At 39.0% G+C, this 27,511-nt stretch overlaps 1 protein-coding gene across 4 annotated transcripts in view; it reads right to left on the bottom strand.

Annotated features, from left to right (window-relative positions):
• Positions 1-19,687: 19,687 nt before the first annotated feature.
• The window catches only part of GDPD1 (glycerophosphodiester phosphodiesterase domain containing 1), a 53,561-nt gene continuing 45,737 nt past the window's right edge, over positions 19,688-27,511 (bottom strand). For 2 of the 4 annotated variants that reach the window (XM_049114154.1, XM_049114155.1), the window contains exons 7-10: positions 27,207-27,340; positions 23,059-23,118; positions 21,596-21,647; positions 21,072-21,236 (exon numbers count right to left, since the gene is read on the bottom strand). In XM_049114154.1, coding sequence (XP_048970111.1) covers positions 21,087-21,236; positions 21,596-21,647; positions 23,059-23,118; positions 27,207-27,340 — 396 coding nt within the window. In that variant the 3' untranslated portion in view covers positions 21,072-21,086. Of the gene's footprint in view, positions 21,008-21,071; positions 21,237-21,595; positions 21,648-23,058; positions 23,119-27,206; positions 27,341-27,511 lie in introns of those variants that run through there. The other 2 variants (XR_003133590.3, XM_025440199.3) reach the window with 2 other exon arrangements.

Genomic DNA, 27,511 nt, shown 5'->3' with positions numbered 1-27,511 from the left:
AGCAGGGAGAGCTTTTGCAGTAATCCAGGAGCTAGATGGTTTGGGCTTGGGTCAGGGTTGTAGCATCGTAGGAAGAAATAAGAAGGAATTCAATCCTGGATATGTTTTGAATTAGACATGATAGGGTTCTTGGATGGGATTGGGATACAAGAAAGAGAGTATCAAGCATGATTCCAGGTTTTCAGACTTAATGAAGATGGGATTGAACCCAGTTCCTTTTTTTTTTTTTTAAGACTTTATCTGATAGAGAATGAGAGAGAGAGAGAGTACAATTAGGCAGAGTGGCAGATAGAGGGAGAGGGAGAACCAGGCTCCCTGCTGAATAGAGAGCCTGACGTGGGGCTCCATCCTAGGACCCCACAATCATGACCTGAGCCAAAGGCAAGCTTAACCGACTGAGCCACCCAGGCATCCAGAACCCAGGTCTTTTGTACAAAGTTTTTGGTATGATTGATCACACAGAGAATCCAGCAGGAATCACTCCTTCAAACCTCAATGTAATATCAGGTTTAAGAAGTAGTCCACGTGACAAAGCTTTGCTAGAATAGCCTTGAACCTAGTTATATTGTAATCAAGAAATCATTCTTACTGAAAGAATTTAAGCCAGTTTATAATTTTAACTGACAAAGATTGGCTTCGTTTATAAATTTCCTCCAAGGGCTCTACACACTTTGCAAATGCACCATGGCCAGTTGCTTCACCTCAAAAACAAAGCCATTTTAAAAGCAGAGAATTAAGAGATGTGAAAGAGGCAAGAGAATCTAGGTTAGGAAAACTAATGTCTTCTCATAAGAAAATAGCACAAAGCTATCTGGAATGCTTAGTTAAGGTCAACAGAGCTCTAGGTCTTGCAAAAGTGTTAGAAATGACCTAAGCATGAAGCAAGAATACTTTTTTAAAAAAGATTTTATTTATTTATTTGAGAGAGAGAACAGGAGAGTATAAGCAAGGGGAACGGAAAAGGGAGAGGGAAAAGCAGACTCCCTGCTGAGCAGGGAGCCCGACTGGGGCTCAATTCCAGGACCCTGGGATCATGACCTGAGCCAAATGCAGACGCTTAACTGACTGAGCCTCCCAGGTGCCCCAAAATACTCTTATTTCCCAATACAAAAGCAGAATGGCTTAGGGAATTCCTAAGGGTGTTGCTTCATTCACAGAATGAAATGATCCTGGTCAATAAAAAGTTCAAGATTAATATTTTTTTAAAGATTTATTTATTTATTTATCATAGACAGAGAGAGAGAGAGAGGCAGAGACACAGGAGGAGTGAGAAGCAGGGTCCATGCCGGGAGCCTGGAGTCCAATCCTGGGACTCCAGGATTGCGCCCTGGGCCAAAGGCAGGTGCTAAACCGCTGAGCCACCCAGGGATCCCCAACATTAATATTAAATATACTCAACACAACTGTTTTTTGCTTTCTCAGAGAATTAGCCAACAAGTCAGTTTTTCTACATGAAAACAAGATAGATTTCTGCCTTTTCTGCCTTATTTAGAGAGGAAGAACACACAACAATTTGTGTCACCTTACTTTGAAAAAGTGGAATTCAGAAACTTTCAAGTGACAGAAAAAGCGTGAATAATCTATGCTAGAAACGAAAGCATAAGGAAGTAATGTTTTTCAACTGGTTTCTCCTAATGGCCCACATCTTCAGCTACTGGCCAGGACTAAAGGTGGACGTTAAAATTGAAACAGGTTCATTAATGCAAAACTGATGTAATTATTCATGTGAAAATTAAATCTACAACCTGGCCGCATCACCAGGTCCTAATTAACTGCACTAACCAGTCCTTCATATGAAGGATTGGCCAACTATGATTCATGGGCCAAATCTCACTTCTTTATGGCCCACAAGCTAAGAATCTTTTTACATTTTTAGATGGTTGGGGGAAAAAAGGAGATGAAGAAGAACATATTGTGATATGTGAAAATTATGTGAAATGCAAATTTCAGTGTCCATAAATAAATTTTTATTGGAACATAGTTCCACTTAAACAATTTAGGTAGAATCTATGATTGCTTTTGCATTCTAACAGCTGACGTGAGTAGTTGTGACAGAGACCCCATAGTCTGAAAAGCCTAAAATATTTACTGTCTATTCCTTCCCAATGTTTTCAACTCCCTGCTTGATATCACATAGAAGTGTAAAAGATAGAAATAACAGTTGAAGGAACTTATATTTCCAAAATGCAATTGAGGACACATCTTGGAGATGGCAAAGCACAGAAACAAAACTGGTTAATGTTGATTATATATCGCCTTTACCCGCAGTATTTGGTGTTCCTTTTTTCCAGGCAGTAGGAAGAATAACGATTTTCCATGAAAGGAAAGGGATACTAATCCCTTTAATCAGCTAGAACCAGATGCTATTCATGTTTCCTGCATATAGATTGTTCTATTCCATGGAGAGTTAGGAAGAGAGAAAAGTCTGCTTAAAATCAGATAGTACACAATGGTGATTCAGTCAACCCACAAGCATTTGGATTAAACCTTTCAGAATGGATTTTCAGAACAGAGACCTGCATGCGTTTTTCTCTACTGTGTCCTTGTAGTCTCCACAGTCTGCTCAAATATTTGTTGAATGAATACATCATAATAAACTCTCTACACACACTTAGGAACAAAATTGGCTACTGTATCTCATATTTTCTTTAAGCTGTGGTATTGAACAGGATTTTGTGGTATTGTAGCCAGGGCATGGGGATGCAAGAGTATCTGGCTCCTGGGATCCCAAACAGACTAGGTGTGACCACTTACCACTGACAAAATCCAAAGGCCATGAGACAGGTTATAGGGAAACAAGAAAGGGATTTATTTCAATGCGGCCCATACCGGGAAGACAGAGAACTAGCATCTCAAAGACTGTCTCTAAAGTGCCAAAAATACTCCCAGGTTTATATAAGGAAAATGTGAGACAAAGGTCGGTGGGTACATCCAGGTGGGCAGTAAAGGTCAGGTCATCATTATCATGAGCTCAATCATGGGGGAGATCTTGCTGGCTCAGGGCAGCTTGAGGGGGGTAAAAGATGCTTGGCCTGCAGGGTCTTTTGCCTAAAATAAGAGATACATAGGAAGGAAAATTTTAATCAGTTGGAGAGTTTGAGGTCAAAATGGAGGCGGTTGAAGTCCTCTCTCAGGTTGGCCAACATCAGACAGTAAAAGCAGAGCCAATGTTTACAATCTTGCTCAATGTCCAGATCACCTCTTCCTGCAGTCAAAACTTTTTTTCTCCTTCAAGTGTTTTTCAGGCTACTGATTACATGAGAAGAAAATGCTGACCCAAACAAAACAAAAGCTAAACCAGAATGCTTTTACACAAAGAAAGCTATGTTATCTTCATTCGCTAAATACTGAAAAAAGTACATAGGTCCCTTAGCTGGTTTTTCTAATTGCAAATATGAATTGCAATATTGCAATATCTAAAATATGAACCCTGAAGAATGTTGCAATCCATACAAAAAGAATTTTCATAATTCAGTTTGTCTTTTCTTGCTCTTTTCAACTTGAAGTTTTAATGAAGATCTATCATGTACCTCATATGCATTTTGCCAAGATGGGAAAGGGGGTAAGAGCAGAGGTGAATAAAATGAGCTTCCTACACAACAGAATCTAAATGTAATAAAAGCTTTTTATACATGACTGTAACACCCGAAGGGAAAGTGAAACTTAACTACAGTACACATTGCAGACAAAAAGAAAAATATAAGAAATCTCTGCTCTACTGGAAATTTAATTTTATGACAAAAACAAAAATTCCTACAAGAGCACTTTGGAGTTGTTATCTATTGTTATGCCCAAGACTGCGAATCCGAGAAACCACCAAGGAGCCGACACCAATGCAAGCACACGAGGGTTTATTTGCAAACTCGAGCTTGGGTCCAAGTATACCCGACACAGTGGAGCAGGAACTTGGACCCCGAAGTGGGTTACAGCTGGGTTTTTTATAGGCTGGTCTAGGGGATTTTCAGAAGGGGTGGAGGGAATTTCTCAAGTTCTGTTTACATTCTGATATGGGGCTTTCAAGGGTATTGAGCTCAGTTCTCATTCTAATATGGGAATTTCTACCAGGGGCATGGGCTCTGTTGTCTTTCTGATATGGGATTCCCTGCCAAGGACATTGAGGACATTCTGCAGTTTTCCCCGGTAAAGTTCAGCTCTTATTCACAGGGGCCTAAGATGGTTGTACTTGTGCTAATGCTAAACTTTAGGTGGGATGGCCTTAATTTTCCTCGGCCTCCACACTATCATTTAAGATCTTTTAAAGATTATTGCTTAAGTAGTCTCAAGAGATAAATAGCCAGAACATGAATGGTTCTCTAAAATATTAAGTACAAATGTGTTCATTGGCTAAGAATGAAAATTTCCTTTTGCCTACCAGAAAAAAGAAAGAAAATACAGAGAATTAAGTCAGATCTCTAGGTTTTCTCCAAATTCAGATACTAAATATTAATCCTTGTATATATCATGAACTCTTCCATGAGAAAACCTGTTTGGATACTCTGATTTACTTGATCGTCAACCTTGGGCAATTCTTAGAACTCACTGAGCTTCTGTTTCTTCATGACTACTTCACAGAACTTTTATAAAAATCAAGGAAGGAAATATATATAAAAATGCCTTCGGGATCCCTGGGTGGCGCAGCGGTTTGGCGCCTGCCTTTGGCCCAGGGCGCGATCCTGGAGACCCGGGATCGAATCCCACGTCGGGCTCCCGGTGCATGGAGCCTGCTTCTCCTTCTGCCTATGTCTCTGCCTCTCTCTCTCTCTCTCTCTCTCTCTGTGTGACTATCATAAATAAATAAAAAATTTAAAAAAATAATAATAATAATGCCTTATAAGTTAGAAGTTCCTAAAAGAGGACTTCAACTACCTCCATTTTGACCTCAATCTATACTTTCTAATTAAGTTCTCCTTTCCAGTTTATCTCTTATCTCTTTGCCCTTGGGGGCAAAGCATCCCATGATTGAAACTGAATCTACCCCTCAAGCAATAAAGACTGCCCCGAAACACCAAGATCTCATGTGACTGATCCCAAGACAGCGATGACCTGACCTTTAATGCCCACCTGCTCGTACCCGCTGGCCTTTGGTCCCACATTTTCCTCATATAAGCAGGGCACTTTGGAGACAGTCCTTGAGACCCTTGTCTGCTGTCTTCCCAGTGTTGCCCTCACAGAAATAAATTCCTTTCTTGTTTCACTACCACTTGTTTCTTTGCTTTTGGATTTTATCCGTAGCAAGTGGCCACACCTGATCTGTTTGGGATCCCAGGAGCCAGGTGCTCTTTCTTACACCCTTGCGCCTCAGTTATATTCCCATCGATCTCTTGAGAGTAGGGACTGTATCTTATTCCTTATTAAACCTGCAACATCTAGGACAGTGCCTGGTACATAGAAGATGCTTAATTTTGATTGAAGGAATATTTTACTATAGAAACATCAGCTAGGGATCCCTGGGTGGCGCAGTGGTTTAGCGCCTGCCTTTGGCCCAGGGCGCGATCCTGTAGACCCGGGATCGAGTCCCACATCAGGCTCCCGGTGCATGGAGCCTGCTTCTCCCTCTGCCTGTGTCTCTGCTTCTCTCTCCGTGTCTGTCAGAAATAAATAAATCTAGAAAAGAAGAAGAAGAAAGGCTTTTACAATGTAACATTAATTTAGCCTTTTTTTTTTTTCCCAAAAATTTTACTTATTTGAGAGAGCACAAGTGGTGGGGTAGAGGAAAGGGGCAAAGGGAGAGGGAGAACATGAATCATGAGCTGAGTTGAAGGCAAATGTTTTCTGTTATTGTTGTTTTTTAAAGATATTATTTATTCATGAGAGACACAGAGAGAGAGGCAGAGACACAGGCAGAAGAAGATGCAGGCTCCCCATGAGGAGCCTGTTGTGGGACTCTGGGATCGCACCCTGAGCCTAAAGCAGATGCTCAACTGCTTCATCAAGGCAGATGTTTAACTCAGCCACCTAGGTGCCCCAATTTAACCTATTTTTACAAAAAAAAAATTTATGGTTTCATTTTTTTACATTTAAATCTTTACTTCACTTTGAATTTATTCTGTAAAAAGGTATGTGGGATTCTTTCTTATTTTTTATTTCATAGATAATTAGCAGATATCACAATACCATATGCATAATCCCATTTTCCTTTATTTAAAAGATTTTTATTTATTTATTCATAAACAACACAGAGAGAAGCAGAGACACAGGCAGAGGGAGAAGCAGGCTCCCTGCGGGGAACCTGATGCGGCAGTCGATCCCAGGACCCTGGGATCACGACCTGAACCAAAGGCAGACACTCAACCACTGAGCCACCTAGTCGTCTCATGATCCCATTTTCTAATTGGTTTGAAATACCATCTTTTTTTTTTTTTTTAAGATTTTATTTATGTATTCATGAGAGACACACAGAGAGAGAGAGGCAGAGACACAGGCAGAGGGAGAAGCAGGCTCCATGCAGGGAGCCCGACATGGGACTCGATCCCAGGTCTCCAGGGTCAGGCCCTGGGCTGAGGACGGTGCTAAACCACTGAGCCACCCGGGATGCCCGAAATACCATTTTTTTAATGAGCTTAATTCAAATTTGTATTTTTCTAGAAATTAGTTTTTATTTCTAAACAAAATAATAGCTTTCGTATTACAAAACCAGTTTGTGGACATTGTAGAAAATTAGAAAATATAGAAACATACCAATATAACCAAAGATTATCTTACTGTATATTCCTTTGAGATATTTTTCTTTGGTGAGATATATAGATATATACATTTTTACCAAAATGAGATTGTGTACATGTTGCTTTAAAACCTGCTTCAATTTTTAAAAATATTGTATTTACTTATTCATGAGAGACACACAGAGAAAGGCAGAGACATAGGCAGAGGGGGAAGCAGGCTCCCTGCAGGGAACCAGGTGCGGAACTTGATCCCAGGACTCTGGGATCATGACCTGAGCCAAAGGCAGATGCTTAACCGACTGAGCCACCCAAGTGCCCCTGTTCTTATAACTTTTAAAAACAAATTATTTGGGAGAAGTTATTCCAAAAACCAATGACTTTGGAAAAAGACCTCTTTTTTCCTAAGAAAAAATGTTGCTGTATTTCTTCTCAGCTTTCTTTCCCACTTGAGCCAAGAGGTATTTTTCTTCCAAGATGATATCATTTATCTAGTTTTGGATAAGTTAAATTCGGATTGCACTAAGTGATTAATAGGGCCAGGTGTATCCTGTTTCATTTTGCAAAGCCGCCTACATGTTTCTTATTTCATAATCACATGACCTAAAAATGATGACTTTAGGAATATACCCAAGAAAAAAGGAAATGAATCAGTCACAGAGAAGGGATTGGCTAGGAAAGAACTTGTGAAGTGTTATATAGTTCATCTGAATTTTACTTAAATACACAAAATTATAGCTTTATCATTTTAATATTTGAGCTCAGAGACCAAAGAGGACAGGAAAGGTGAAGTTCCTGGATTTCTTTTTTATTTATTTATTTTTTATTTTTTATGATAGTCACAGAGAGAGAGAGAGAGGCAGAGACACAGGCAGAGGGAGAAGCAGGCTCCATGCACCGGGAGCCCGACGTGGGATTCGATCCCGGGTCTCCAGGATCGCGCCCTGGGCCAAAGGCAGGCGCCAAACCGCTGCGCCACCCAGGGATCCCTCCTCCGCCACCCAGGGATCCCAGAAGCTCCTGGATTTCTTAAAACAAATTCCTGGAGCACCTGGGTAGTGCCATTGGTTAAGCATCTGACTCTTGATTTCTGCTCAGGTCATGATCTCAGGGTCGTGAGATTGAGCCCTGGGTGGAGCCCAGTGTTGGGTTCCACACTGGGTGTGGAGCCTGCTTAAGATTCTCTCTCACCGGGCAGCCCCGGGTGTGATCCGGTGTGATCCTGGAGACCTGGGATGGAGTCCCACGTCGGGCTCCTTGCATGGAGCCTGCTTTTCCCTCTGCCTGTGTCTCTGCCTCTCTCTCTCTCTGAATAAATACATAAATAAATCTTTTAAAAAAATTCTCTCTTACCCTCTGTCCTTCCCCACCCTGCCCACAAGCATGTGTGCTCTCTAGGAAAAATAATAAAAGAATGAGCTATTGAAAAAATACCCTCTGTGTAACACTATGCAACAGTTGGGAGAGGCCCAGCACTGACGTATATTAATTTGTTTAATCAAACCTCTGCTTGGAAGATAAAGGAAAGCAGTTACATGAGAGCCAATTTGATTTTTTTTGGTTTTGTTTTTGTTTTTAAGTAGGCTCCACATGCAACATAGGGCTCAGACTTACAACTCTGAGATCAAGAATTACATGCTCTACTGAATGAGCCAGCCAAGTGCCCCTAATTAGGTTCATTTTACCACACTCTTCCTATGGTCATATTTAAGAAATTCAGTGACTTATGGTTAGGGAGAAAGAGCCAGCCTCTGAAGAGCTTTGAACCTCGTCTCTTAAGAACTAGGTTTGCATATCAGATTTGTTCTTTCACTTCACTAGCTGTGCAATCTTATGTGAGCCACTCAACCCATCAGAGGTTCAATTTCCTCATTTATAAATCAAAAATGGTATCACTTACTTCACAGGACTGTGGTAAAGAATAAATAAGATGATAGGTGTGAAATATACTGGATAAATGTTCACTTCATTCCTTTTTCCAAAGGGGGGTCAGAGGTGTCTAGCTATGTTGTATAACTTAAAGGGTGCCATACCTGGGCTTTGGATAGTGTTTTTCAAAGTCATTTACTTTTTACTTCAAAAAGTCACAGAACTTTTCATATTCCCTCCAGAAATATGTTTCTTTCCCATTTTAGTAAACAGCTCTGCCATCCAACTATTCCAGTTATATAAGCAAAGCTTACCAATCAACCTAGAGTTTTTCCCTTTTCTCCGCTATTGGTTCTACCTCCAAAATAGATCTGAAATCCAGCCACATCTCACCATCTCCACTCCCACTGCTGTATTTCTGCTTCTTTTCCAGTATATTTCTACTCAGAAGTAAGAATAATCTTTACAAATGTACTACATCACTCCTCTGCTTAAAATCCTTCAGTGGCTCCTGATTGCATTTAGAATAAAATGCAAATTTTTTTACCAGGACCTATGGGGAAAGCCCTACACATCTCATTCCTACCTAGGTCTCTAGTCTTACACTGCATCCCCAGCTCACTTTGCTCTGGTTTCCCTTCCGCTCCTTGAAAACATCAAGCACTTTCCCACTGATTGCACTTCTTCTGCCTTAATCACTCTTCCCTCATGTTTTATCTCATACTTTAGGCTGAAATATCACCTCAGAGAGGCCTTCCCTGGCCACTTAATCTAAAATTGCTGCTGCCCCCTTAACCCTCTATTATATCATAACTAGCCATATGTAAGTTGCTTTTTTATTGTAAGTCTTCTTCCAAACACAGGAACTGTATCTATCTTTTTCTTTTTCTTTTTCTTTCTTTCTTTCTTTCTTTCTTTCTTTCTTTCTTTCTTTCTTTCTTTCTTTCTTTCTTTCAGAGAGAGAGAGAGAGAGAAAGCATGAGTGTGCAGAGGGAGAGAGAGAGAATCTCAAGCAGGCTCCCTGCTGAGCACAGATCCCAACACAGGGCTTGATCCCAGGACCCTGAGATCATGACCTCAGCAGAAATCAAGAGTCAGTCACTCAACTGACTTAGCCACCATAGCACCTTGCCCAGTGCCTGGCACTTGGGGCATTCAAATACTTATGGGTTTTTTTGAAATATTTGTTAAATGAATGAATGAATAATTAAGTGAATTAATTTGGGGAAAAAAAGGTTTAAAAATTTGTATTTTGATAAATTAAAAAAAAAAAAAAGGGATCCCTGGGTGGCGCAGCGGTTTAGCGCCTGTCTTTGGCCCAGGGCACGATCCTGAAGACCCGGGATCTAATCCCACGTCGGGCTCCTGGTACATGGAGCCTGCTTCTCCCTCTGCCTGTGTCTCTGCCTCTCTCTCTTTCTCTCTCTGTGACTATCATAAATAAATAAAAATTAAAAAAAAATAAAAATTTGTATTTTGGCTAGCTTCCTATGTGAATCGGTCAAGGAACAAGCAGGAAACAGATGCACACTCAAATTAGAATAATTTGAATATTGCTTAATAAGAGATTATTTATAAAGGTATGAGGAAACAAGGATAGTAAAATGGCCAAGACTCTTCAACTCTTCAACTCACAAAATGTAGAAAGACTGGGAGCTGTTACTGGAACCTAAAAGAGAGTCCTGGAAATACAGCCAACTTGAAATAAGCTTGCCTTTCAATCAAGGAACTTAGTTGGAACTAAGTTGGAACTTAGTTTTATAGAGAGAATCAATACCAATCTCGCTCTTCTCCCTCTTTCTGATCTCATACTAGGGTCCCCATTAGCCAAACTGGAAGGAGAATAGGACTGGTGATAGGACTTAGATAACATTTGTCTGTAGGATTTTAGTTTTTTCCATTAGAGAAAACAAAGGCTCAGGGTGCCTGGCTGGTTTCATTGGTGGAATATGTGACTCTTGATCTTAGGGTTATAAGTTGGAGCCCCAGGCTGGGTGTAGAGATTACTTAAATAAAATCTTGGGGCACCTGGGTGGCTCAGTCAGTTGAGTGTCTGCCTTGGGTTCAGGTCATGATCCCAGGGTCCTGGAATCAAGCCCCATATCAGGCTCCCTGCTCGGCAGGGAGTCTACCTCTTTCTCTCCCATTACCCCTCCCCCCCAAGTTCATGCTCTCTCTCTCACTCTCTCTAATAATAAATAAAAGCTTTTTTTTAATTTAAAAAGTAAAAATAAAATCTTAAAGAGAAAAAAACCAAGGATCATATAATAATATATTAATAGTTGTCAGTTCTGGATGGTAGACTTAGAAATGTTTAATTTACTTTTCATTTTTATCTGAGATTCCTTCATTCCCAACAAAGCAGTGTTATGTTTTCCACCTGTTCTCACTGTCGATAGTTTTAGTTACTGATGGGAATATCAACCATTAATTTCCATCTCCATGGTGCTACCGATATTGTTGAAGCCATGTCAGAGAATAGTAATGCATTTGACATGTGGAGATTTTCTCCTTTGTAGCTTTTATTTAGAAAGTTCATTTTTCATAGTATTGAATGGTGAGTTGAAGACAAATTAGAAATAACAGAGTGAGTGGGAAGGTAAGAAGACCCAGCCATACCAGTTCTAGCCAGGTGACCATGTCAATTCCCTAATCTCAGTTTCATCTAAAAAATTAGAATGTTGTTATCAACCTACTCTACAGGTCGTTGTAAAAAATACATGAGAACATATGTAAAAATGAACAAAATCTAAATTCTTATATAAATGTAATTTATTGCTATTATTCAGCAATACCCAAACTTTCAAACTTAGGGGAAAGAAAGAAGGAGAAAGAAGAAAGAAAGAAAGAAAGAAAGAAAGAAAGAAAGAAAGAAAGAAAGAAAGAAAGAAAGGAAGGAAGGAAGGAAGGAAGGAAGGAAGGAAGGAAGGAAGGAAGGAAGGAAGGAAGGAAAAGAAAAAGAAAGAAAGAGAAAGAAAGAAAGAAAGAAAGAAAGAAAGCAAGCTGATGTTTATTTCTTAGTTTTCTAGGATAACTAGTTGGAGATTTACAAACAGCTGATACCAAACAAGCCCATAGACTGCTAGAGAAAACAATAACACCATTTTTTTTTAAAATGTCAGCTTCTAAAAAAAATTTAAAAAAAATAAATAAATGTCAGCTTCTTTTTTTTTTTAATTTTATTTATTTATTCATGAGAGACACAGAGAGAGGCAGAGATGTAGGCAGAGGGAGAAGCAGGCTCCACGAAGAGAGCTCAATGTGGGACTCCCATCTCAGGACCACAGGATCACACCCTGAGCCAAAGCAGACGCTCAACTGCTGAGCCACCCAGGTGTCCTAACGTCAGCTTCTTTCTGATAATTCCGGGCCATACTAGATTTTCTGTCTAACCTAGCCCCACCATGGGTGGCCATAGTGTTTCCTTCTCTAAACCTCTCAGATTTCCTCCATTTATCCTTCTCATCTCTACTTTGTCCCACACATAATCAATCTCCAGCTCTTTCACTTTTCCCCATCCCCACGTTATGGACTCCTCTGAATTTTAGGGGGACTGAAATGTACCTCCAATATTCATATGTTGAAGCCCTAATCCTCAGTGTGACTATACTTGGCAGTAGAGCCTGTAAGGAAATAATTAAGGTTAAATGGGGCCCTAAAGTTAGGGCCCTACTCTGATAGGACTGATGTCCTTTTAATAAGAGACCTTTCTTAGGGCACCTGGGGGGCTCACTCAGTTAAGCATCTGACTCTTGATCCTCTTGATCTCAGGGTCGAGAGTTCAAACCCTGTGTTGGGTGTGGAGCCTACTTATAAAAACAAAACAAAACAAAACCCTCTCTGTGCATGCCTACAGAGAAAAGGCCATGTGAGGATACAGTAAGTGTGAGGATACAGCAAGAAGGTGCCATCTGCAAGCCAGGAAGAGAGATCTCATCAGACACCCATCCTGCTGACATCTTGATCTCAGACTTCCAGCATCCAGAACTTAGAAAATAAATCCCTGCTATTAAACCACGCAGTCTCTGGTATTTTTGTCATGGAAGCCTGAGAAGACTAATATACCACTATACCACCTTTAGCTCTTCTGTCCTTTTTTTTTTTTTTTTTTACTTCCTCCTTTCATGGCTATTTGTGGAGGCAGCTCTACTATGTTACTGCTCTTCCTTATTTATAGAACTATCCTTCTACTGAAATCATTATAAAGTTTTTAAAAACAGAAATCAGAAATGAGGGGAGCAGTGGGTAGAGCATGACTCTTGATCTCAGGGTCATGAGGTCAAGCCCCATGTTGAGTGCAGAGTTTACTTTTTAAAAAAAAGACAGAAATGAAAACTTTCCATCTCTTGTGCTTATCCCATGACTGACACAAAATAGGTGCACTCTAAATATCATTCAAATGAATTTTTAAAAACAATTTTATATATTTATTTGACACACAGAGAGAGCACAGCAGGAGGAGTGGCAGGCAGAGGGATAGGGAGAAGCAGGCTCCTCATTGAACAGGAAGTCTGATGCAGGGCTCCATCCCAGGAATCTAGGGTCATGACCTGAGCTAAAGGCAGATGAAGGCAGACCCATAAGCCCTGCTTTTATTTGTACCTTGATTCTTTTCATTTACAATAGAGGAAAAGTCCTTCTTCCATGGAAAGCAAATATCTCCACTTGTGTTCTCTCTCTCCTCTTTGTTTTAGTCTTAGTATCTTCCAAGCTCTTTCCTGCCTTAGGGCCTTTGCACAAGCTCTTCCAGAGGCTTAAAGCACGTTTCCTCATTTTCTTTGCATGTTTCTTTCCTCTTGCTTTAGATCTGTGTAAATGCCACCTCCTCAAACAGGCCTACCTTGACTATTTACCTGAAATAAGCTTAACTTTATTATTTTTTCTCTCAATCCCCTATTTATGTCCTTCAGAATATTTGCTTCAACTTGAAGTTATCATATTTGTCAATTCTTTTTGTTTGTATTCTCAAATGGAATGTAAGATCCAAGAGCTTATATACCATGTCTCTCTTGCTTACCATTATACCATACCTCCAGATCTAATAAGTGACTAATTTACAGGAGGTGCTCAATAAATATTGACTGAATAAATGAATGATAACATCGATTTCCTATTTCCTCCAGAGAGGGAATTCAGTGATTGGAGGATAGAAAGAAAGAAAGATGTCACTGTCTACCCTTTTTGTACTCTATGAACCAGTAACTATATTACTTTTTCAAAAATAAATTACATTAAAATTAGAAAGAAGAAAGCAGTTGTACTGTTTCAGTCTAGAGATGATGGTGGCTTGTACTAGGATGGTAGGAGTGGGGTTGGAAAGAAGTAAATATATTCAATATCTAGGATTTCATGATTTGGTGTGAGGGAATAAGGTGTACCTAAGAATGTCCATCACAGCATTATTTATACTAATAAACAATTAGAAACAACTTAAATTTTTAATGACAGGGTAATAAGTAAATCATGGCACATCTACTTGATTAAATAGTATTCCATATTTTTTAAAAGATTTATTCATTTTACAGAGAGAGCATGCACTCTTGTGCCTGAGGCACAGTGTGTGGGGAAGGGCAGAGGAAGAGAATCTTCAAACAGACTCCCCACTGAGCTCAGAGCCCAACTAGACTGAAGGCTCCATCCCACGACCCATGAGATCACGACCTGAGCCTAAATCAAGAGTCAGCTATCAGGGACACCTGGGTGGCTCAGTGGCTGAGCATCTACCTTTGACTCAGGTCGTGATCCTGGGTTCCTGGGATCTAGTCCTGCGTCTGGTTCCCTGCAGGGAGCTTGCTTCTCTCTCTGCCTATGTCTCTGCCTTTCTCTCTCGGTCTCTCATAAATAAATAAATAAAATATTAAAAAAAAAAAAAGTCAGATGCCCAACCAGCTGAGCCACTCAGACACCTCCAGCATTCCATATTTTTAAAAGAATATAAGATGGGAGACGCCTGGGTGGCTCAGCGGTTGAGCGTCTGCCTTTGGCCCAGGGTGTGATCCCAGGATCCGGGATTGAGTCCCGCGTCAGGATCCCCAGAAGGAGCCTGCTTCTCACTCTGCCTATGTCTCTGCCTCTCTCTGTATGTCTCTCAAAAATAAATAAATAAAATCTTTTTTAAAAATGGGAAACTGTTCATGTTAAATGGGAAAAAACATGATGTGAAAGTATTTATATAATGTCATAACCATGTTAAAACCTCAAAAACCATATACTATGAAAAATAATGGAATAGAGCAAAAAATTAATAACAAGTAAATCTCTTTGAGTTGTGGAATTATGAATTTCCAATCTCTGGATCACATCCAAAGAAAAGCCATAATTCCTCTTTCCTGCTTTGCTGACTAAACAGGAAACCTGGATTCTTCGATTAACTCCAAGTTGGCAGTTAAAGGCTAGTTTCTTTTTTCTTTTTTCCAAAGGAGATAGAAGTTTATTGAATTTATCATGAGGGAGTGGTGGGCAGGGCAGTAGACAGGCTGTCTGCTCAAAGGTTTCTTTCCTTAAGAAAGAACCCCAGATTTGGAGAAGAGTCACCTGCTAAGACCCTGGACACACACAATTCTATAGTAGCTGGACAGGTGTTTATTTATTTATTTATTTATTTATTTATTTATTTATTTATTTAATTTGTTTATTTATTTTTAAAGACTTATTTATTTATCCATGAGAGACACACAGAGAGAGAGGAAGAGACACAGGCAGAAGGAGAAGTAGATTCTCCACAGGGAGCCCGATGTGGGACACGATACTGGATCCTGAGATCACACCTTAAGCTGAAGGCAGACACCCAACCATTGAGCCACCCAGGTGTCCCCAGGTGTTTATTTTTAAGTGATTTTTCATTAATTTTGATTAATTAAAATTGATGTCTATTCATTGTAGACAAGTAAAAATAAGTCACTCATAATCCAATCATCATAAAAACCACAACTGAAAACTTGATATCATTTGTTTTAAAATGAATGTATATATTTTTGTGCACATAGTATATAGCTTTATGACTTAGTCTTTTCACTTAATATCTTTTATTAATATCTCATATTACTGTAATGAAAGTAATATGAGATCATTGTATGCATCTATAATTTAACTAGTTCCTTAATGTTGCATATTTAGATTGTTTCCAGTTTTTTACTCTGCATAGTTACCTTTGGAGCATTTATCTTATTATTTTCTTTTTTTAAATATTTTATTTATTTATTCATGAGAGACACAGATAGAGAGAGGCAGAGACACAGGCAGAGTGAGAAGCAGGCTCCACGCAGGAAGCCCGATTAGGGACTCGATCCCGGGACTCCAGGATCACGCCCTGGGCCAAAGGCAAGCGCTTCACCGCTGAGCCACCCAGGCATCCCTATCCTATTATTTTCTTAGGATGTTAATCCTAGCACTGGAATTTCTGAATGAAAGGATGTATTTAATGATAGTGTCAAGTCAATCAAAGTGTTCTGTCAATTTATATTCCCACCAACAACTCATGAGTGCCTGTTTCTCCATGCCTTTCACTCTTGCCCATCTAAGAGTTGGGAATTGGTATTTCACTCAATGTTGTTTTAATTGATAGTTCTTGACGACTAGGGAGATTAGACATTTTTTGTTTGTTGACTGTTTACATTTGTGGGTTACCTGTTCATGCCCTGTGCTTCTCCCCCACCCATTGATTTTCCTTGAGAAGTTTTTGACCAGGAAGAAGGACCATTGCAGCACCTGGGTGGCTCGGTCCATTAAGCGTCTGCCTTCGGCTCAGGTCATGATCTCAGGTCCTGAAATTGAGCCCCAAGTAGGGCTCCCTGCTCAGTGGGGAGTCTGCTTCTCCCTTTCCTTCTGCCCTTCCCCTCCCACCTTCACCCCTAACCCCTTGCTCCTGTGCCCATATTCACATTCTCTCAAATAAAATCTTAAAAAAAAACAAACAAACAGATTTCGGCTTAGTGTGGAGCCTACTTGAAGATTCTCTCCCTCTGCCCTGCTTCCCCTGCCCCCCCACCCTGTCCTTACACATATTCTCTCTTTCTCAAATAAAATCTTTTTTTTTTTTTGAGATTTTATTTATTTATTCATGAGAGACAGAGAGAGGGAGGGAGGGAGGGAGAGAGAGAGAGAGAGAGATAGAGAGGCAGAGAGAGAAGCAGGCTCCGTGCAGGGAGCCCGACGTGGGACTCGACCCCGGGTCTCCAGGATCACGCCCTGGGCTGAAGGCGGCGCTAAACCGCTGAGCCACCCGGGCTGCCCTAAAATCCTTTTTTAAAAAAGAGTTTTTAAAAATTTACTCATTCATGAGAGACAGAGAAAGAGAGGCAGAGATATAGGCAGAGGGAGAAGCAGGTTCCTCACAGGGAGCCTGATGTGGGACTCAATCCCTAGACCTGGAATCACACCCTGAGCCCAAGGCAGACATCTGCTCAACTGCTGAGCCAACCAGGTGACCCTCAAATAAATATTATATATATATATATATAAATATATATAATATATATATAAAAATATATAATATATATATATAAATATATATATTTATATATATATATAAAATTTTTTTTCAATGAAAAAGACTTAGAGTGATTTAGGAAGTAAGGGAGGGAGGGAAGAAGGAAAGAGGTTCTACTCAAGCCTGAAAGGGAAAAAGATCTTAGATCAAAGATTATAAAGGCCAATTTTGTTTTCGCAGGAAACTCCTATTTTAAATCAAATCTTATGTGGAATTCCCATGTGAAATAAAAAAGTAAAGCCGTTCTGGTCAAATTGGGAATGGGTAATACAAAGCTATACCTGCTCAGCTTCCTCTTAGCATAATCATCCCCATTCACCCAGCGGAAGCTGTCCAGGCCCCATCCTGTTATCTTATAATAAAATCTAAATTTTTTAAAACTACTGGACAAGCAAGACCAACGTATGGCTACTCATAGGCACTTGGTGGCAGAGCAACCTATTCAAATTGCAAGCAGAATACTGAGAAGGAACTAACACCGCCTCTAAAGTACTAGCTTTGCAAAATCATACCTATTAAGCATATAAAACTCCTAAATCTATTTCTCCAACTATCCTTTCCTCCAAGGGCTAGTAACATACTTAAAGCACAGCCACTCAAATATCTGTTATTTCAAATCTTCTGTCATTTTAAAGAGCACAACACAGTCATCATTTTTATCACCAAACGGTTTCCCCTCTTCAAGTTCCCCATTTCTTGCAGCTTTGAGATGAGTGCCGACTTTCCCTTCTCCTTTTAAGCTCTAGTCGCTGGCTGAGCCTGATATGGGGCTCAATCCCAGGACTCTGGGATCATGACCTGAGCCAAAGGCAGATGCTTTAACTGACTAAGCCACCCAGGTGCCCTCAATTGGAGCTTTTATCTACAGCAAATTCACTATATATTTTTAAATGCACCTTTTTAGCACAACTCTAAGCAGAATCATTTGTTATGAATCATTCTAAGTTAATGGTTTCCCATACTACAACCTACCACAATTTAAGTTTTATGTTTTCCCCCAACCCATTGTAGCCATTCTTTCTTCACAGCTGTGGCTTCTGGATGCTCACCTGTTGTCAGGACCCCACTTCCATTTCTAGAACTAGTTCTGGCCAGAAATGAGAGGGTTAATAGTTCTGAAACTCAGTGCCAACTTACTCCTATAATTAATTAGTCCAGTGTTATCACTCCGCTCTTCAGTTCTATTACATGTCCAGGACTTTAGTCCAACAGGGAAGCTCTCACTTCCCTTTCAATATTAAAACTCCTTCAGGAATGCCTGGGCGGCCCTACGGTTGAGTGCCTGCCTTCGGCCCAGGGCATGATCCTGGAGTCCTGGGATTGAGTCCCACATCCCACGTCAGGTTCCCCATGAGGAGCCTGCTTCTCTCTCTGCCTGTGTCTCTGCTCCTCTCTGTGTCTCTCATGAATAATAATAAAAAAAAAACCTCCCTCATGCCAATTGCTTACTAAAATGCCTGGCAACTGTTGCCTATTGCCATACACTTGGGCCACTATTGGCATGCTGGATTAGACTTATAGCTGGGCCTGTCACATTTAGCGCCAGCCTCACCCAGTATAAGGGTCTAATCACATCTTGTGACCACTTCTCTACCTTTCCCACCATGCTGTTCACTATGCCTAGCAATAGCTATCTCAAAATGAAAAAGTATTTAAGCTCTTTTAAATGTGATGCTCCAGGGGTGCCTGGATGGCTCAGTCAGTTAAACATCTGCCTTTGTCCCAGGTCATGATCCCAGGGTCCTGGGATTAAGTCCCACATTGGGCTCCCTGCTCAGCAGGGAGTCAGCTTCTCCCTCCTGCTCTGCCCTGTCCCGCTCCTGTGTGCACGTGCACACTCTCTTTCATAAATAAAATCTTTTAAAAAAAATGATGTTCTGGCGGCACCTGGCTGACTCGGTAGAGTATGTGACTCTTGATCTTGGGATCTTGGAGTTGGAGCCCCACATTGGGCATAGAGATTACTTTAAATAAATAGAAAAAATGTGATGCTCCAATCAGAAAACCAGTATTGAGATGTTATCTGATCATGAATATCAACTCTCCTATTGAAAATACTATATATTTATATTAAGTGAATTAAAGTTACTTTGACTATATAAAATTGACAAATCTTTTTTTTTTTTTTTTTTTTTTTAAGTAAACTATTCCCAGCATGGGGCTCAAATTAATGACCCTGACATCAGGAATTCTATGCTTTTCCAACTAAGCCAGCTAGGCACCCCAAAATTAGCAAACTTTTAAAACATGACTTTCTAAACATCTTTACCATATTGGTCACTTTATCTTCTACTGACTGACAGAAAAAATATGCTGACCCTGTAATATGAGCTGCTCTGAATAATAACAAAATAAAAGTCAAAAAGAAAAAATAAAAGAGTCATATCAAAGTGATCAAAATAATCCATAGCAACGGTATAATAAATTTTAGTAAGTGAAATTAAAAATGACTGATTTAATGGGTTACCTGCCCAAGTTATTTGTTCAAATGCCAAGAAGCAACTTCTGTTACCATAAGAGTGTTTCACATTTTTTTGTTTTCCTTACTCGAGAGAAAAATCTCAGGTGTGCTTACTCCTGTTATCAATTTATCACCTCATTAAATTCTTCACCCCCCAAAATCTATAAAGCATTTCTGGAATTACAATTGCAAAAAAGCAATGAAGAACACTTATTTTGTTCTTGTAAAACTTTATTTCAATTGAAACAAAAAAGCAAATGTTATTTATGTCGTCAAGGGACAGGTGGGAGTATGATCATCCTTCATAGTTGCTAGCTGGCAAATTCCAAGTGAGAGATGTAATCTAGGTAAGAGAGCCTTGTTCCAGAGTAGATTGACTTCCCAAAGAGATAATGAAAATTAGTGAAAAAGATTAGAAACAGATTTACAGGGAGTCACATCAGAAAAGCTGAGAAAGTGATACCTAATGCTTTGAGCAATTCTGCTTCCACTTAATATTCAGAAGAATTAATCCTTACAGGTCAGGAACAGGCGGTTTATAGTGTGAGTATTAGAAACAATGATATGTACTTTCGTCAGTTTCATATGATTACTAGGATTCAAGACGTTATTTAAAATCTAGTTATAGGCCCAGTTATTCATTGCCAAAAGTGGAAAATTTACATGTCTTTAGAGGAAACAAATATATGACTATTTGGATCTTGTCTTAATTCACATTTAATAGTTCCAATTTTAATGTTTATGAAAAAGAAAGGACATGGTAACACTGTTACACCTGAAGAAGATTCCAAATAGAATGTCCCCATTAACAACAGCAACCAAGAAATCTAAATGTCTACAGTTTTAATTTCTGATCAAGTAATAAAGTTTCAGTTTTTTTGAGTCTTCCCTTCTGTTAACAAGGTACAGCTTGTCAGATAACTATATCACTGATTTCTAAGATCTCCTCTCACTGTATTTTATTTCCTTTTAAACTAACATGTACTGAAATAACAAGGCAACTCAGAATAGCTGTAGTGGCCTTCAACAATTTTGCTTTACTAATTAGTTGATCTTATTCTAGTGAAGGCAAATGTCAAATTTATCCAAGAGTCTTTGATTTTACAATTACTTAGAATACTGCATCATATACAGAACTCTTGATCAATAATCTACTTCTCATAACCAGTTATCTTTCTAAACAAACTATTTAGAAATGTAAAATATGCAATATTGTTTAAAATAAATATACAATATATAGTCTCTACATTCTCAGACAAGCTTAAAAATGAGGTAATAAAAACTTAAATGATTAAACCTTTACCATTCTGGAAATGGCTTAGGAAAATGATGGCAAACTTGTTGTGGTTTTTTTTTTTCCTTAGGTCTTTTCATGTTTTCTTTGAGTGCTTCTGAGTATCTCCTTTTCTATGCTGAAAAATTATGTAAAAAATCCTTAAGCTTTGTTGGATAGTCTGTCATCACCCCAGTTGCTCCCAAATCAAAAGCTCGTTTGTATTCTTGTTCTTCATTCAATACCCAAATATACACCTGAAAATTAGAAGCATTAGAAATATAAGAAGAAATGTTAAAATAGAAAATAATTTTTTAAAATACTTTATTTATTTATTCATAGAGACACACAGAGAGAGAGGGAGGCAGAGACACAGGCAGAGGGAGAAACAGGCATCATGCAGAGAGCCTGATGTGGGACTTGATCCAGGGTCTCCAGGATCACGCCCTGGGCTGCAGATGGCGCTAAACCGCTGTGCCACCCGGGCTGGCGAAAATAATTTTTATAATAGCGTTTATATACTACAATCTCAGCATACCTAGAAACAGCCTTTTAAACCTGTAATGTTAAGAAATCACTGAACCCTTTAAAGAGATTTTAGTTTATTCATTAAATATACACTGTCCCACTCTCTGGCTTTAGGTACTCTCACCTACACAAGTGGACTCCAGTTACTAAAATGCCAATGCTTTCTTGTTAAATGTAAGGCAAAACTTAATATCTTCATTTGTGAACCAGTAAAGCAGCAGCATCAGAACTGGGACCAAATTAAGTTCCTGCCCTTTATACTAGTGTTAAACTGGTGAGCTATACTGTTCCCAAAATGCATCATTCCAGAAACTTACCTGAATGCCTCTGGCAGTGAGGTGGTCAAACAAGGCTTTTCTCATTAGTAAGCTAGAAAAAGAGAAGAACAAATTTAGATACTTCTTGGCTCTAACGAGGGACTAAAGTTAGTCCTTAGTCCTAATTTAGCCCATTTAGAGTTTATTATTCCTAGTTGAATTTAATCCTAATGCCTTAGCAATAAAACAATGACTTCAAGGAATGACTGCTATGGATGCATTCATGTTCTGAGTGCTGGGTTCTCCTTTCACTGCTGGCTGCTTGCTGGAAGACCAGCACCTCTTTTCTATTCCTTCTGTAACGAGGTCCTCAAGAGACCCATTCTTACTGAAGCCACTTGATGGATGACAAGAGGCTTCCTCACTTTCCCTGTTGACACTCTGACAAGTGAGAGAGAGCTGAGAAGCCTGTCTCTAACTTTCCAAGTTAAAATAAGGTAGTGGACTTGGGTCAAGTTCTATAATATCATAGTTCATTTACCTAATGTGTTAGTCTTTCATGTGCTGTCTTAGAAACCTAATGTCCTTTAACTACACTATAAATAGGAAAACTGCATTTTTAAAAGTTCTAAATAATTGACCTAAAAGTGAACTCTTAGAATACAAATCATTTGAGCACAATGGGAATGAACTGTACTGGAAAGTTATACATATTATTTCTATTTTGTTTATGTCTATTAAAATGATTAATAGAAACTAAAAATCATATGCATGTAACACCAAAAAAAAGTATCCCTGGAAACTAGAAATTAAATCAGGAATAAAACAAAAAAGAATAAACCCTGTGGCACAGAGAAAAGATAAAACTAGTTTTCCAACTCTTTGAAAGAGGAGCTAAGTAACTTAAAAGGTTGTAATTAAGACTATCATGTAAGCATTCCGGGTTCCATTTTAAAGCAAAATATAGCACAGTAACATTGTAGTATTTACCTAAAATTAAACTCAAATTAAAGTATTTTCTTTAAAGTAGATGCCCATCCTAAAGGTGGGGCTTCCTGTCTGCTATTAAGTCTTGGTGCAGATTTTTTTTTTTTTTTTTTTTTTGGTGCAGATTTTTCAGAGAAATGTGCTGCTAGTCAATACACACTTTTACATATGCTATATGCCATACACACTTCTTTCCATCATGAAAACAGCAAATAGGTAGAAGGGAATGGTTTTATATACCACCTCAGCTATTAACTAGCTAGATAACCCTAAGTCAATCATTTACCTTTAGGTAGGAGGGCACTCAGTTTTATCCTGAAGCTGGATGAGATTATCTCTCAAGATTCCTCTTCAGGTTTGTGACTAGTAATTAAAGTAGTTCTAAATGATTCATATACAACTACCAACATAGTAGGTGCTCAACATGTCCTTGTTACAAATCACATATAGGAAGCTTGCTCTAAATTATAAACATAGTACTTAATAGATACAGGTAAAATAATAACTCATATATAAAAAAAAACTAAAATTCTTACGTATCAGAAAGCCAGATGAGAAACTTTTGGCTTCTGGACATAGTGTGTGGTTCTTTTAGCCTGAGGCAAAATAAAATTTGAATCATAAATTAGAAACACAGGAAATTATCAGTGTGATAAAATAAAATGAACCTCAAACCAAAAACAGTTTCTTTGCACTTAGTATGTGCTCAAAATATTTGTAAAAAAACACAAAAGCAAATTAAAATAAAGCCCATTTGGGTTCTCTGTTTCTATTGATTTTGAGCTAACCTTTTGCTACCACTACTGAAAGGTAAAAAAAAAAAATAATGAAAGTTATCTTTCCAGACCCTGGGTGACTGGGGCTCATGTCTCTTTTTCTGGGGGGAAGCCTCTTTCTCTTGCTTTGTCTGCTATAACTTAGTATATAGTAGACTTAGTATATGTGCTGCTGAAGTGAACACTGGTATACAGTACATTTAAACACAACCAAATTTTACTACAAATTAAAAGATATATGGGGTAAAAATGTGACTTAAAAAACCCTTAAAAAAAAAAAGCTAAAAGCATGTGTTTTTTCTTCCCCTTTCAATATTTCAAGATGTGGACCCTATTCTTTCTTCTTCTTTTTTTTTTTTTTTTAGTTTTTATTTAAATTCCAGTTAGTTAATATACAGTGTAATATTAGTTTCAGGTGTACAATATAGTGATTCAACACTTCCATACATTACCCAGTGCTCATCAAGCAAGTGTACTCCTTAATCCCCATCTCCTCTCTCTCCCATCCCCCCTACCTTCTTCCTCCCTGGTAATCAACAGTTTGCTCTCTATAGTTGAGTGTGTTTCTTGGTTTGCCTCTCCTTTTTGTCCTTTGCTCATTTGTTTTCTTTCTGGAATTCCACATATGAGTGAAATCATGCAGTATGTCTTTCTTTGGCTTATTTTGCTTAGCATAGTACTCTCTAGCTCATCCATGTCATTGCAAATGGCAAAACATCACGTTTTTATGTGAAAAAAAGATTATTCATGTTGGGGGTATTGAGTTTTATAGGTTCTTTATATTTTTTGGATATTAATCCTTTAACAGATATGTATGTCATTTGCAACTATCATCTCCCATTTTACAGGTTGCCTTTTAGTTTTGCTGATTGTTTCCTTTACTGTGAGGAAGTTTTGTTGTTGTTGTTGTGTGTTTTTTTTTTAAGATTTTATTTATTTATTCCTGAGAGATACAGAGAGAGACAGTGGCAGACTCCATGCAGGGAGCCTGACATGGGACTGGATCCCGGGTCTCCAGGATCAGGCCCTGGGGTGAAGGCAGCGCTAAACCGCTGAGCCACCCAGGCTGCCCTGTGAGGAAGTTTTTATTTTGATGTAGTCCCAATAGTTTATTTTGTATTTTGTTCCCCTTGCCTCAGAAGACATATCTAGAAAGAAGTTGCTGAGGCTGATGTCAAAGAAGTTATTGCTTGTGTTCTCTTTAAGCATTTTTATGGTTTCAGGTCTCACATTTAGGTCCTTAATCCATTTTTTAAAAAAATATTTTATTTATTTATTCATGAGACACAGAGAGAGAGAGAGAGAGAGAGGCAGAGACACAGGCAGAGGGAGAAGCAGGCTCCATGCGGGAAGCCCGCCATGGGACTCAATCCCTGGTCCCCAGGATCACGCCCTGGACTGAAGGTGGCGCTAAACCACTGAGCCACCAGGGCTGCCCCTTAATCCATTTTGAATCTATTTCTGTGTATGGTGTTAGAAAGTGGTCCAATTTCATTCTTTTGCATGTTGCTGTCCAATTCTTCCAACACCATTTGTTGAAGAGACATTCTTTTTCCCATTGGATATTCTTTCCTACTTTGTCAAAGATTAGTTGACTATATAGCTGTTGGTTCACTTCTGGATTTTCTATTCTGTGCCATTAATCTCTGTGTCTATTTTTGTGCCAGTACCACGCTGTTTTGATGACTACAGATTTATAATATAACTTGAACTTGAAGTCCAGAATTGTGATGCCTCCAGCTGTGGGTTTTTCTTTCTTTCTTTTTTTTTTTTTTTTCAAGATTGCTTTGGCTATTTGGGGTCTTTGTGGTTCCACACAAAATTTAAGATTGTTTGTTCTAGCTCTGTGAAAAATGCTATCAGTGGGCAGCCTGGGTGGCTCAGCAGTTTAGCGCCGCCTTCAGCCCAGGGCATGATCCTGGAGACCTGGGATCAAGTCCCACTTCAGGCTCCCTGCATGGAGCCTGCTTCTCCCTCTGCCTGTGTCTCTGCCCCTTCCCCCCCTCCCCGCTCTCTGTCTCTCATGAATAAATAGTTTCTTCATAGGCAAGAAGTAATTTCTGTTTTGTCTAAGAAATAGCTACAAAGACTATCCATAAATATAATTGGGAATAGTTAAAATAAACATGTTCATCACAAAGAAACTCAAATTGGAAAACAAGCATGAAACATAAATGCTGAATACTAGGGTACCGACCAAATTGTTTTTCTTACCAATATTTCCTAATTACTTCTAATGTTCAGCTTGATCTTTTAAAGTTCTGTTTTGGGGGATCCCTGGGTGGCGCAGCGGTTCAGCACCTGCCTTTGGCCCAGGGCGCGATCCTGGAGACCTGGGATCGAATCCCACGTCGGGCTCCCTGCATGGAGCCTGCTTCTCCCTCTGCCTGTGTCTCTGCCTCTTTCTCTCTGTGTGACTAGCATGAATAAATAAAATCTTTAAAAAAAAATAAAGTTCTGTTTTGGGATGAAAAAAGTTTCTATGTAGGTGAGATCCCATTTAATTTTTTTAACATAATCTCTACAATCTCTACACCCAATGTAGGGCTCGAAATCGCAACCCTGAGATCAAGAATTGCATGCTCTACCAACTGAGCTAGCCAGGTGCCCCTAGGTGAAATCACATTTAAATGATCTCCCTTGGGCAGCCCAAGTGGCTGAGCGGTTTAGCGCCGCCTTCAGCCCAGGGTGTGATCCTGGAGATCTGGGATAGAGTCCCACATCGGGATCCCTGCATGGAGCCTGCTTCTCCCTCTGCCTGTGTCTCTTCCTCTCTCTCTCTGTCTCTGTCTCTGTCTCTCTCTCTCTCATTAATAAATAAAATCTTTTAAATAAAGGAAAATAATAAATGATCTCCCTTGGAGTTCCAAATTCCTTTGTCATGACCGATTATTAGAAGTTCACAGCTAGAAATCACATTCTAAGAGTGCAGGATTGTGAGATGAAACTTTTTCTAATAATGATGATAAAGATAATTGAACAATAAAAGCTCTCATTTATTAACTGCCTATTATCTGCCAGGCAGTGGTAAGTGTTTTATATTTTTATGTTTGTAGTAAAGTAGTGTGTGAAAAGCAAGGCTTTGTACTCCGGAGAGAAGTTACATCAATATAGAAGTATCTTATTTAAATAAACTAACAATATCCCTTTCTTTTTCCTATTCTCCCAAAGCTTTTTTCTGGTTGTTGTTATGGTGGTAGTAGTTGTTTTTCTTCCTCAATGTATTACTACTTTTGGTGAATTTGGAGGTGGTTTTTTGTTGTTGTTGTTGTTTGTTTTGTTTTGTTTTGTTTTAAGTAATCTCTATACCCAACATGGGGCTCAAACTCAAAATAGCCCCCCTACCCAGATCAAGTCATATGCTTTTCTGACTGAGCCAGCCAGGTGCTCCATGAATTTGGAGTTTAATGGAATTTCAGCTGCATATTGTGATTGAAGTATAAATAAGTTAAGGAAGTTGGAAAGCAATTGCTATTACATGTTAGAATAAAAGAATTATTAAGCTTCAACAGTAAGCTCAATTCTTTGTACCTGACTTCTGAGTACACGGGCACAGAAAGTCACTGTTACCTGAAATGGGTCAAGATGAAATATTTATAATCCTATATTATTCATTTTAGAAAAATATGTCTTAATTATATCAAAAAGCATTATTAATATAGGTAGTTAATCCAACATGTAAATAACTTCAACAGTCTATTTTTTTTTAAGATTTTTTTTTAAGTAATCTCTATACCCAATGTGGGGCTCAAACTTACAACCCTGAGATCAAGAGTCACATGCTCTACCAACCAAGCCAGCCAGCCGCCTCTATAGCAATCTATTCTTTATTATTGGTATTGATATTAAGGAGCCTTGATCTTGGTCCCCCTATAATGATAACTGATGAAAACAGAGCAACCACTTACTTCAATATGATAGAAGGCATTGGGATTTCAAAAAACTGTTCTCGAATAGGCACAAAGGGCAAGAGGCCAGTGAAGAAAAGGCCAAGAATGAGCAGAACACGTTGCAGACTGAAGAGTATAGGAATATCTGAATTCTAAAAGACACAAGCAATATTATATTACTTTACAACTGGTCAAATAATGAGGATTATTTCACATCCTCAAAATTTCCAAGACTGTATGTGGACATTTGTTAAAAGTACTGAATTATCAATATCTATCCCCAAACACACCACACTTAAAAATGGCTAGTCCTTGCCAAATGG

The sequence above is a fragment of the Canis lupus genome, chromosome 9, assembly GCF_003254725.2.
Source record: "Canis lupus dingo isolate Sandy chromosome 9, ASM325472v2, whole genome shotgun sequence".
Lineage (NCBI taxonomy): Eukaryota > Metazoa > Chordata > Mammalia > Carnivora > Canidae > Canis > Canis lupus.
The sequence above is the reverse complement of the archived record's forward strand: the minus strand, read 5'-3'. Positions and strand labels throughout refer to the sequence as shown.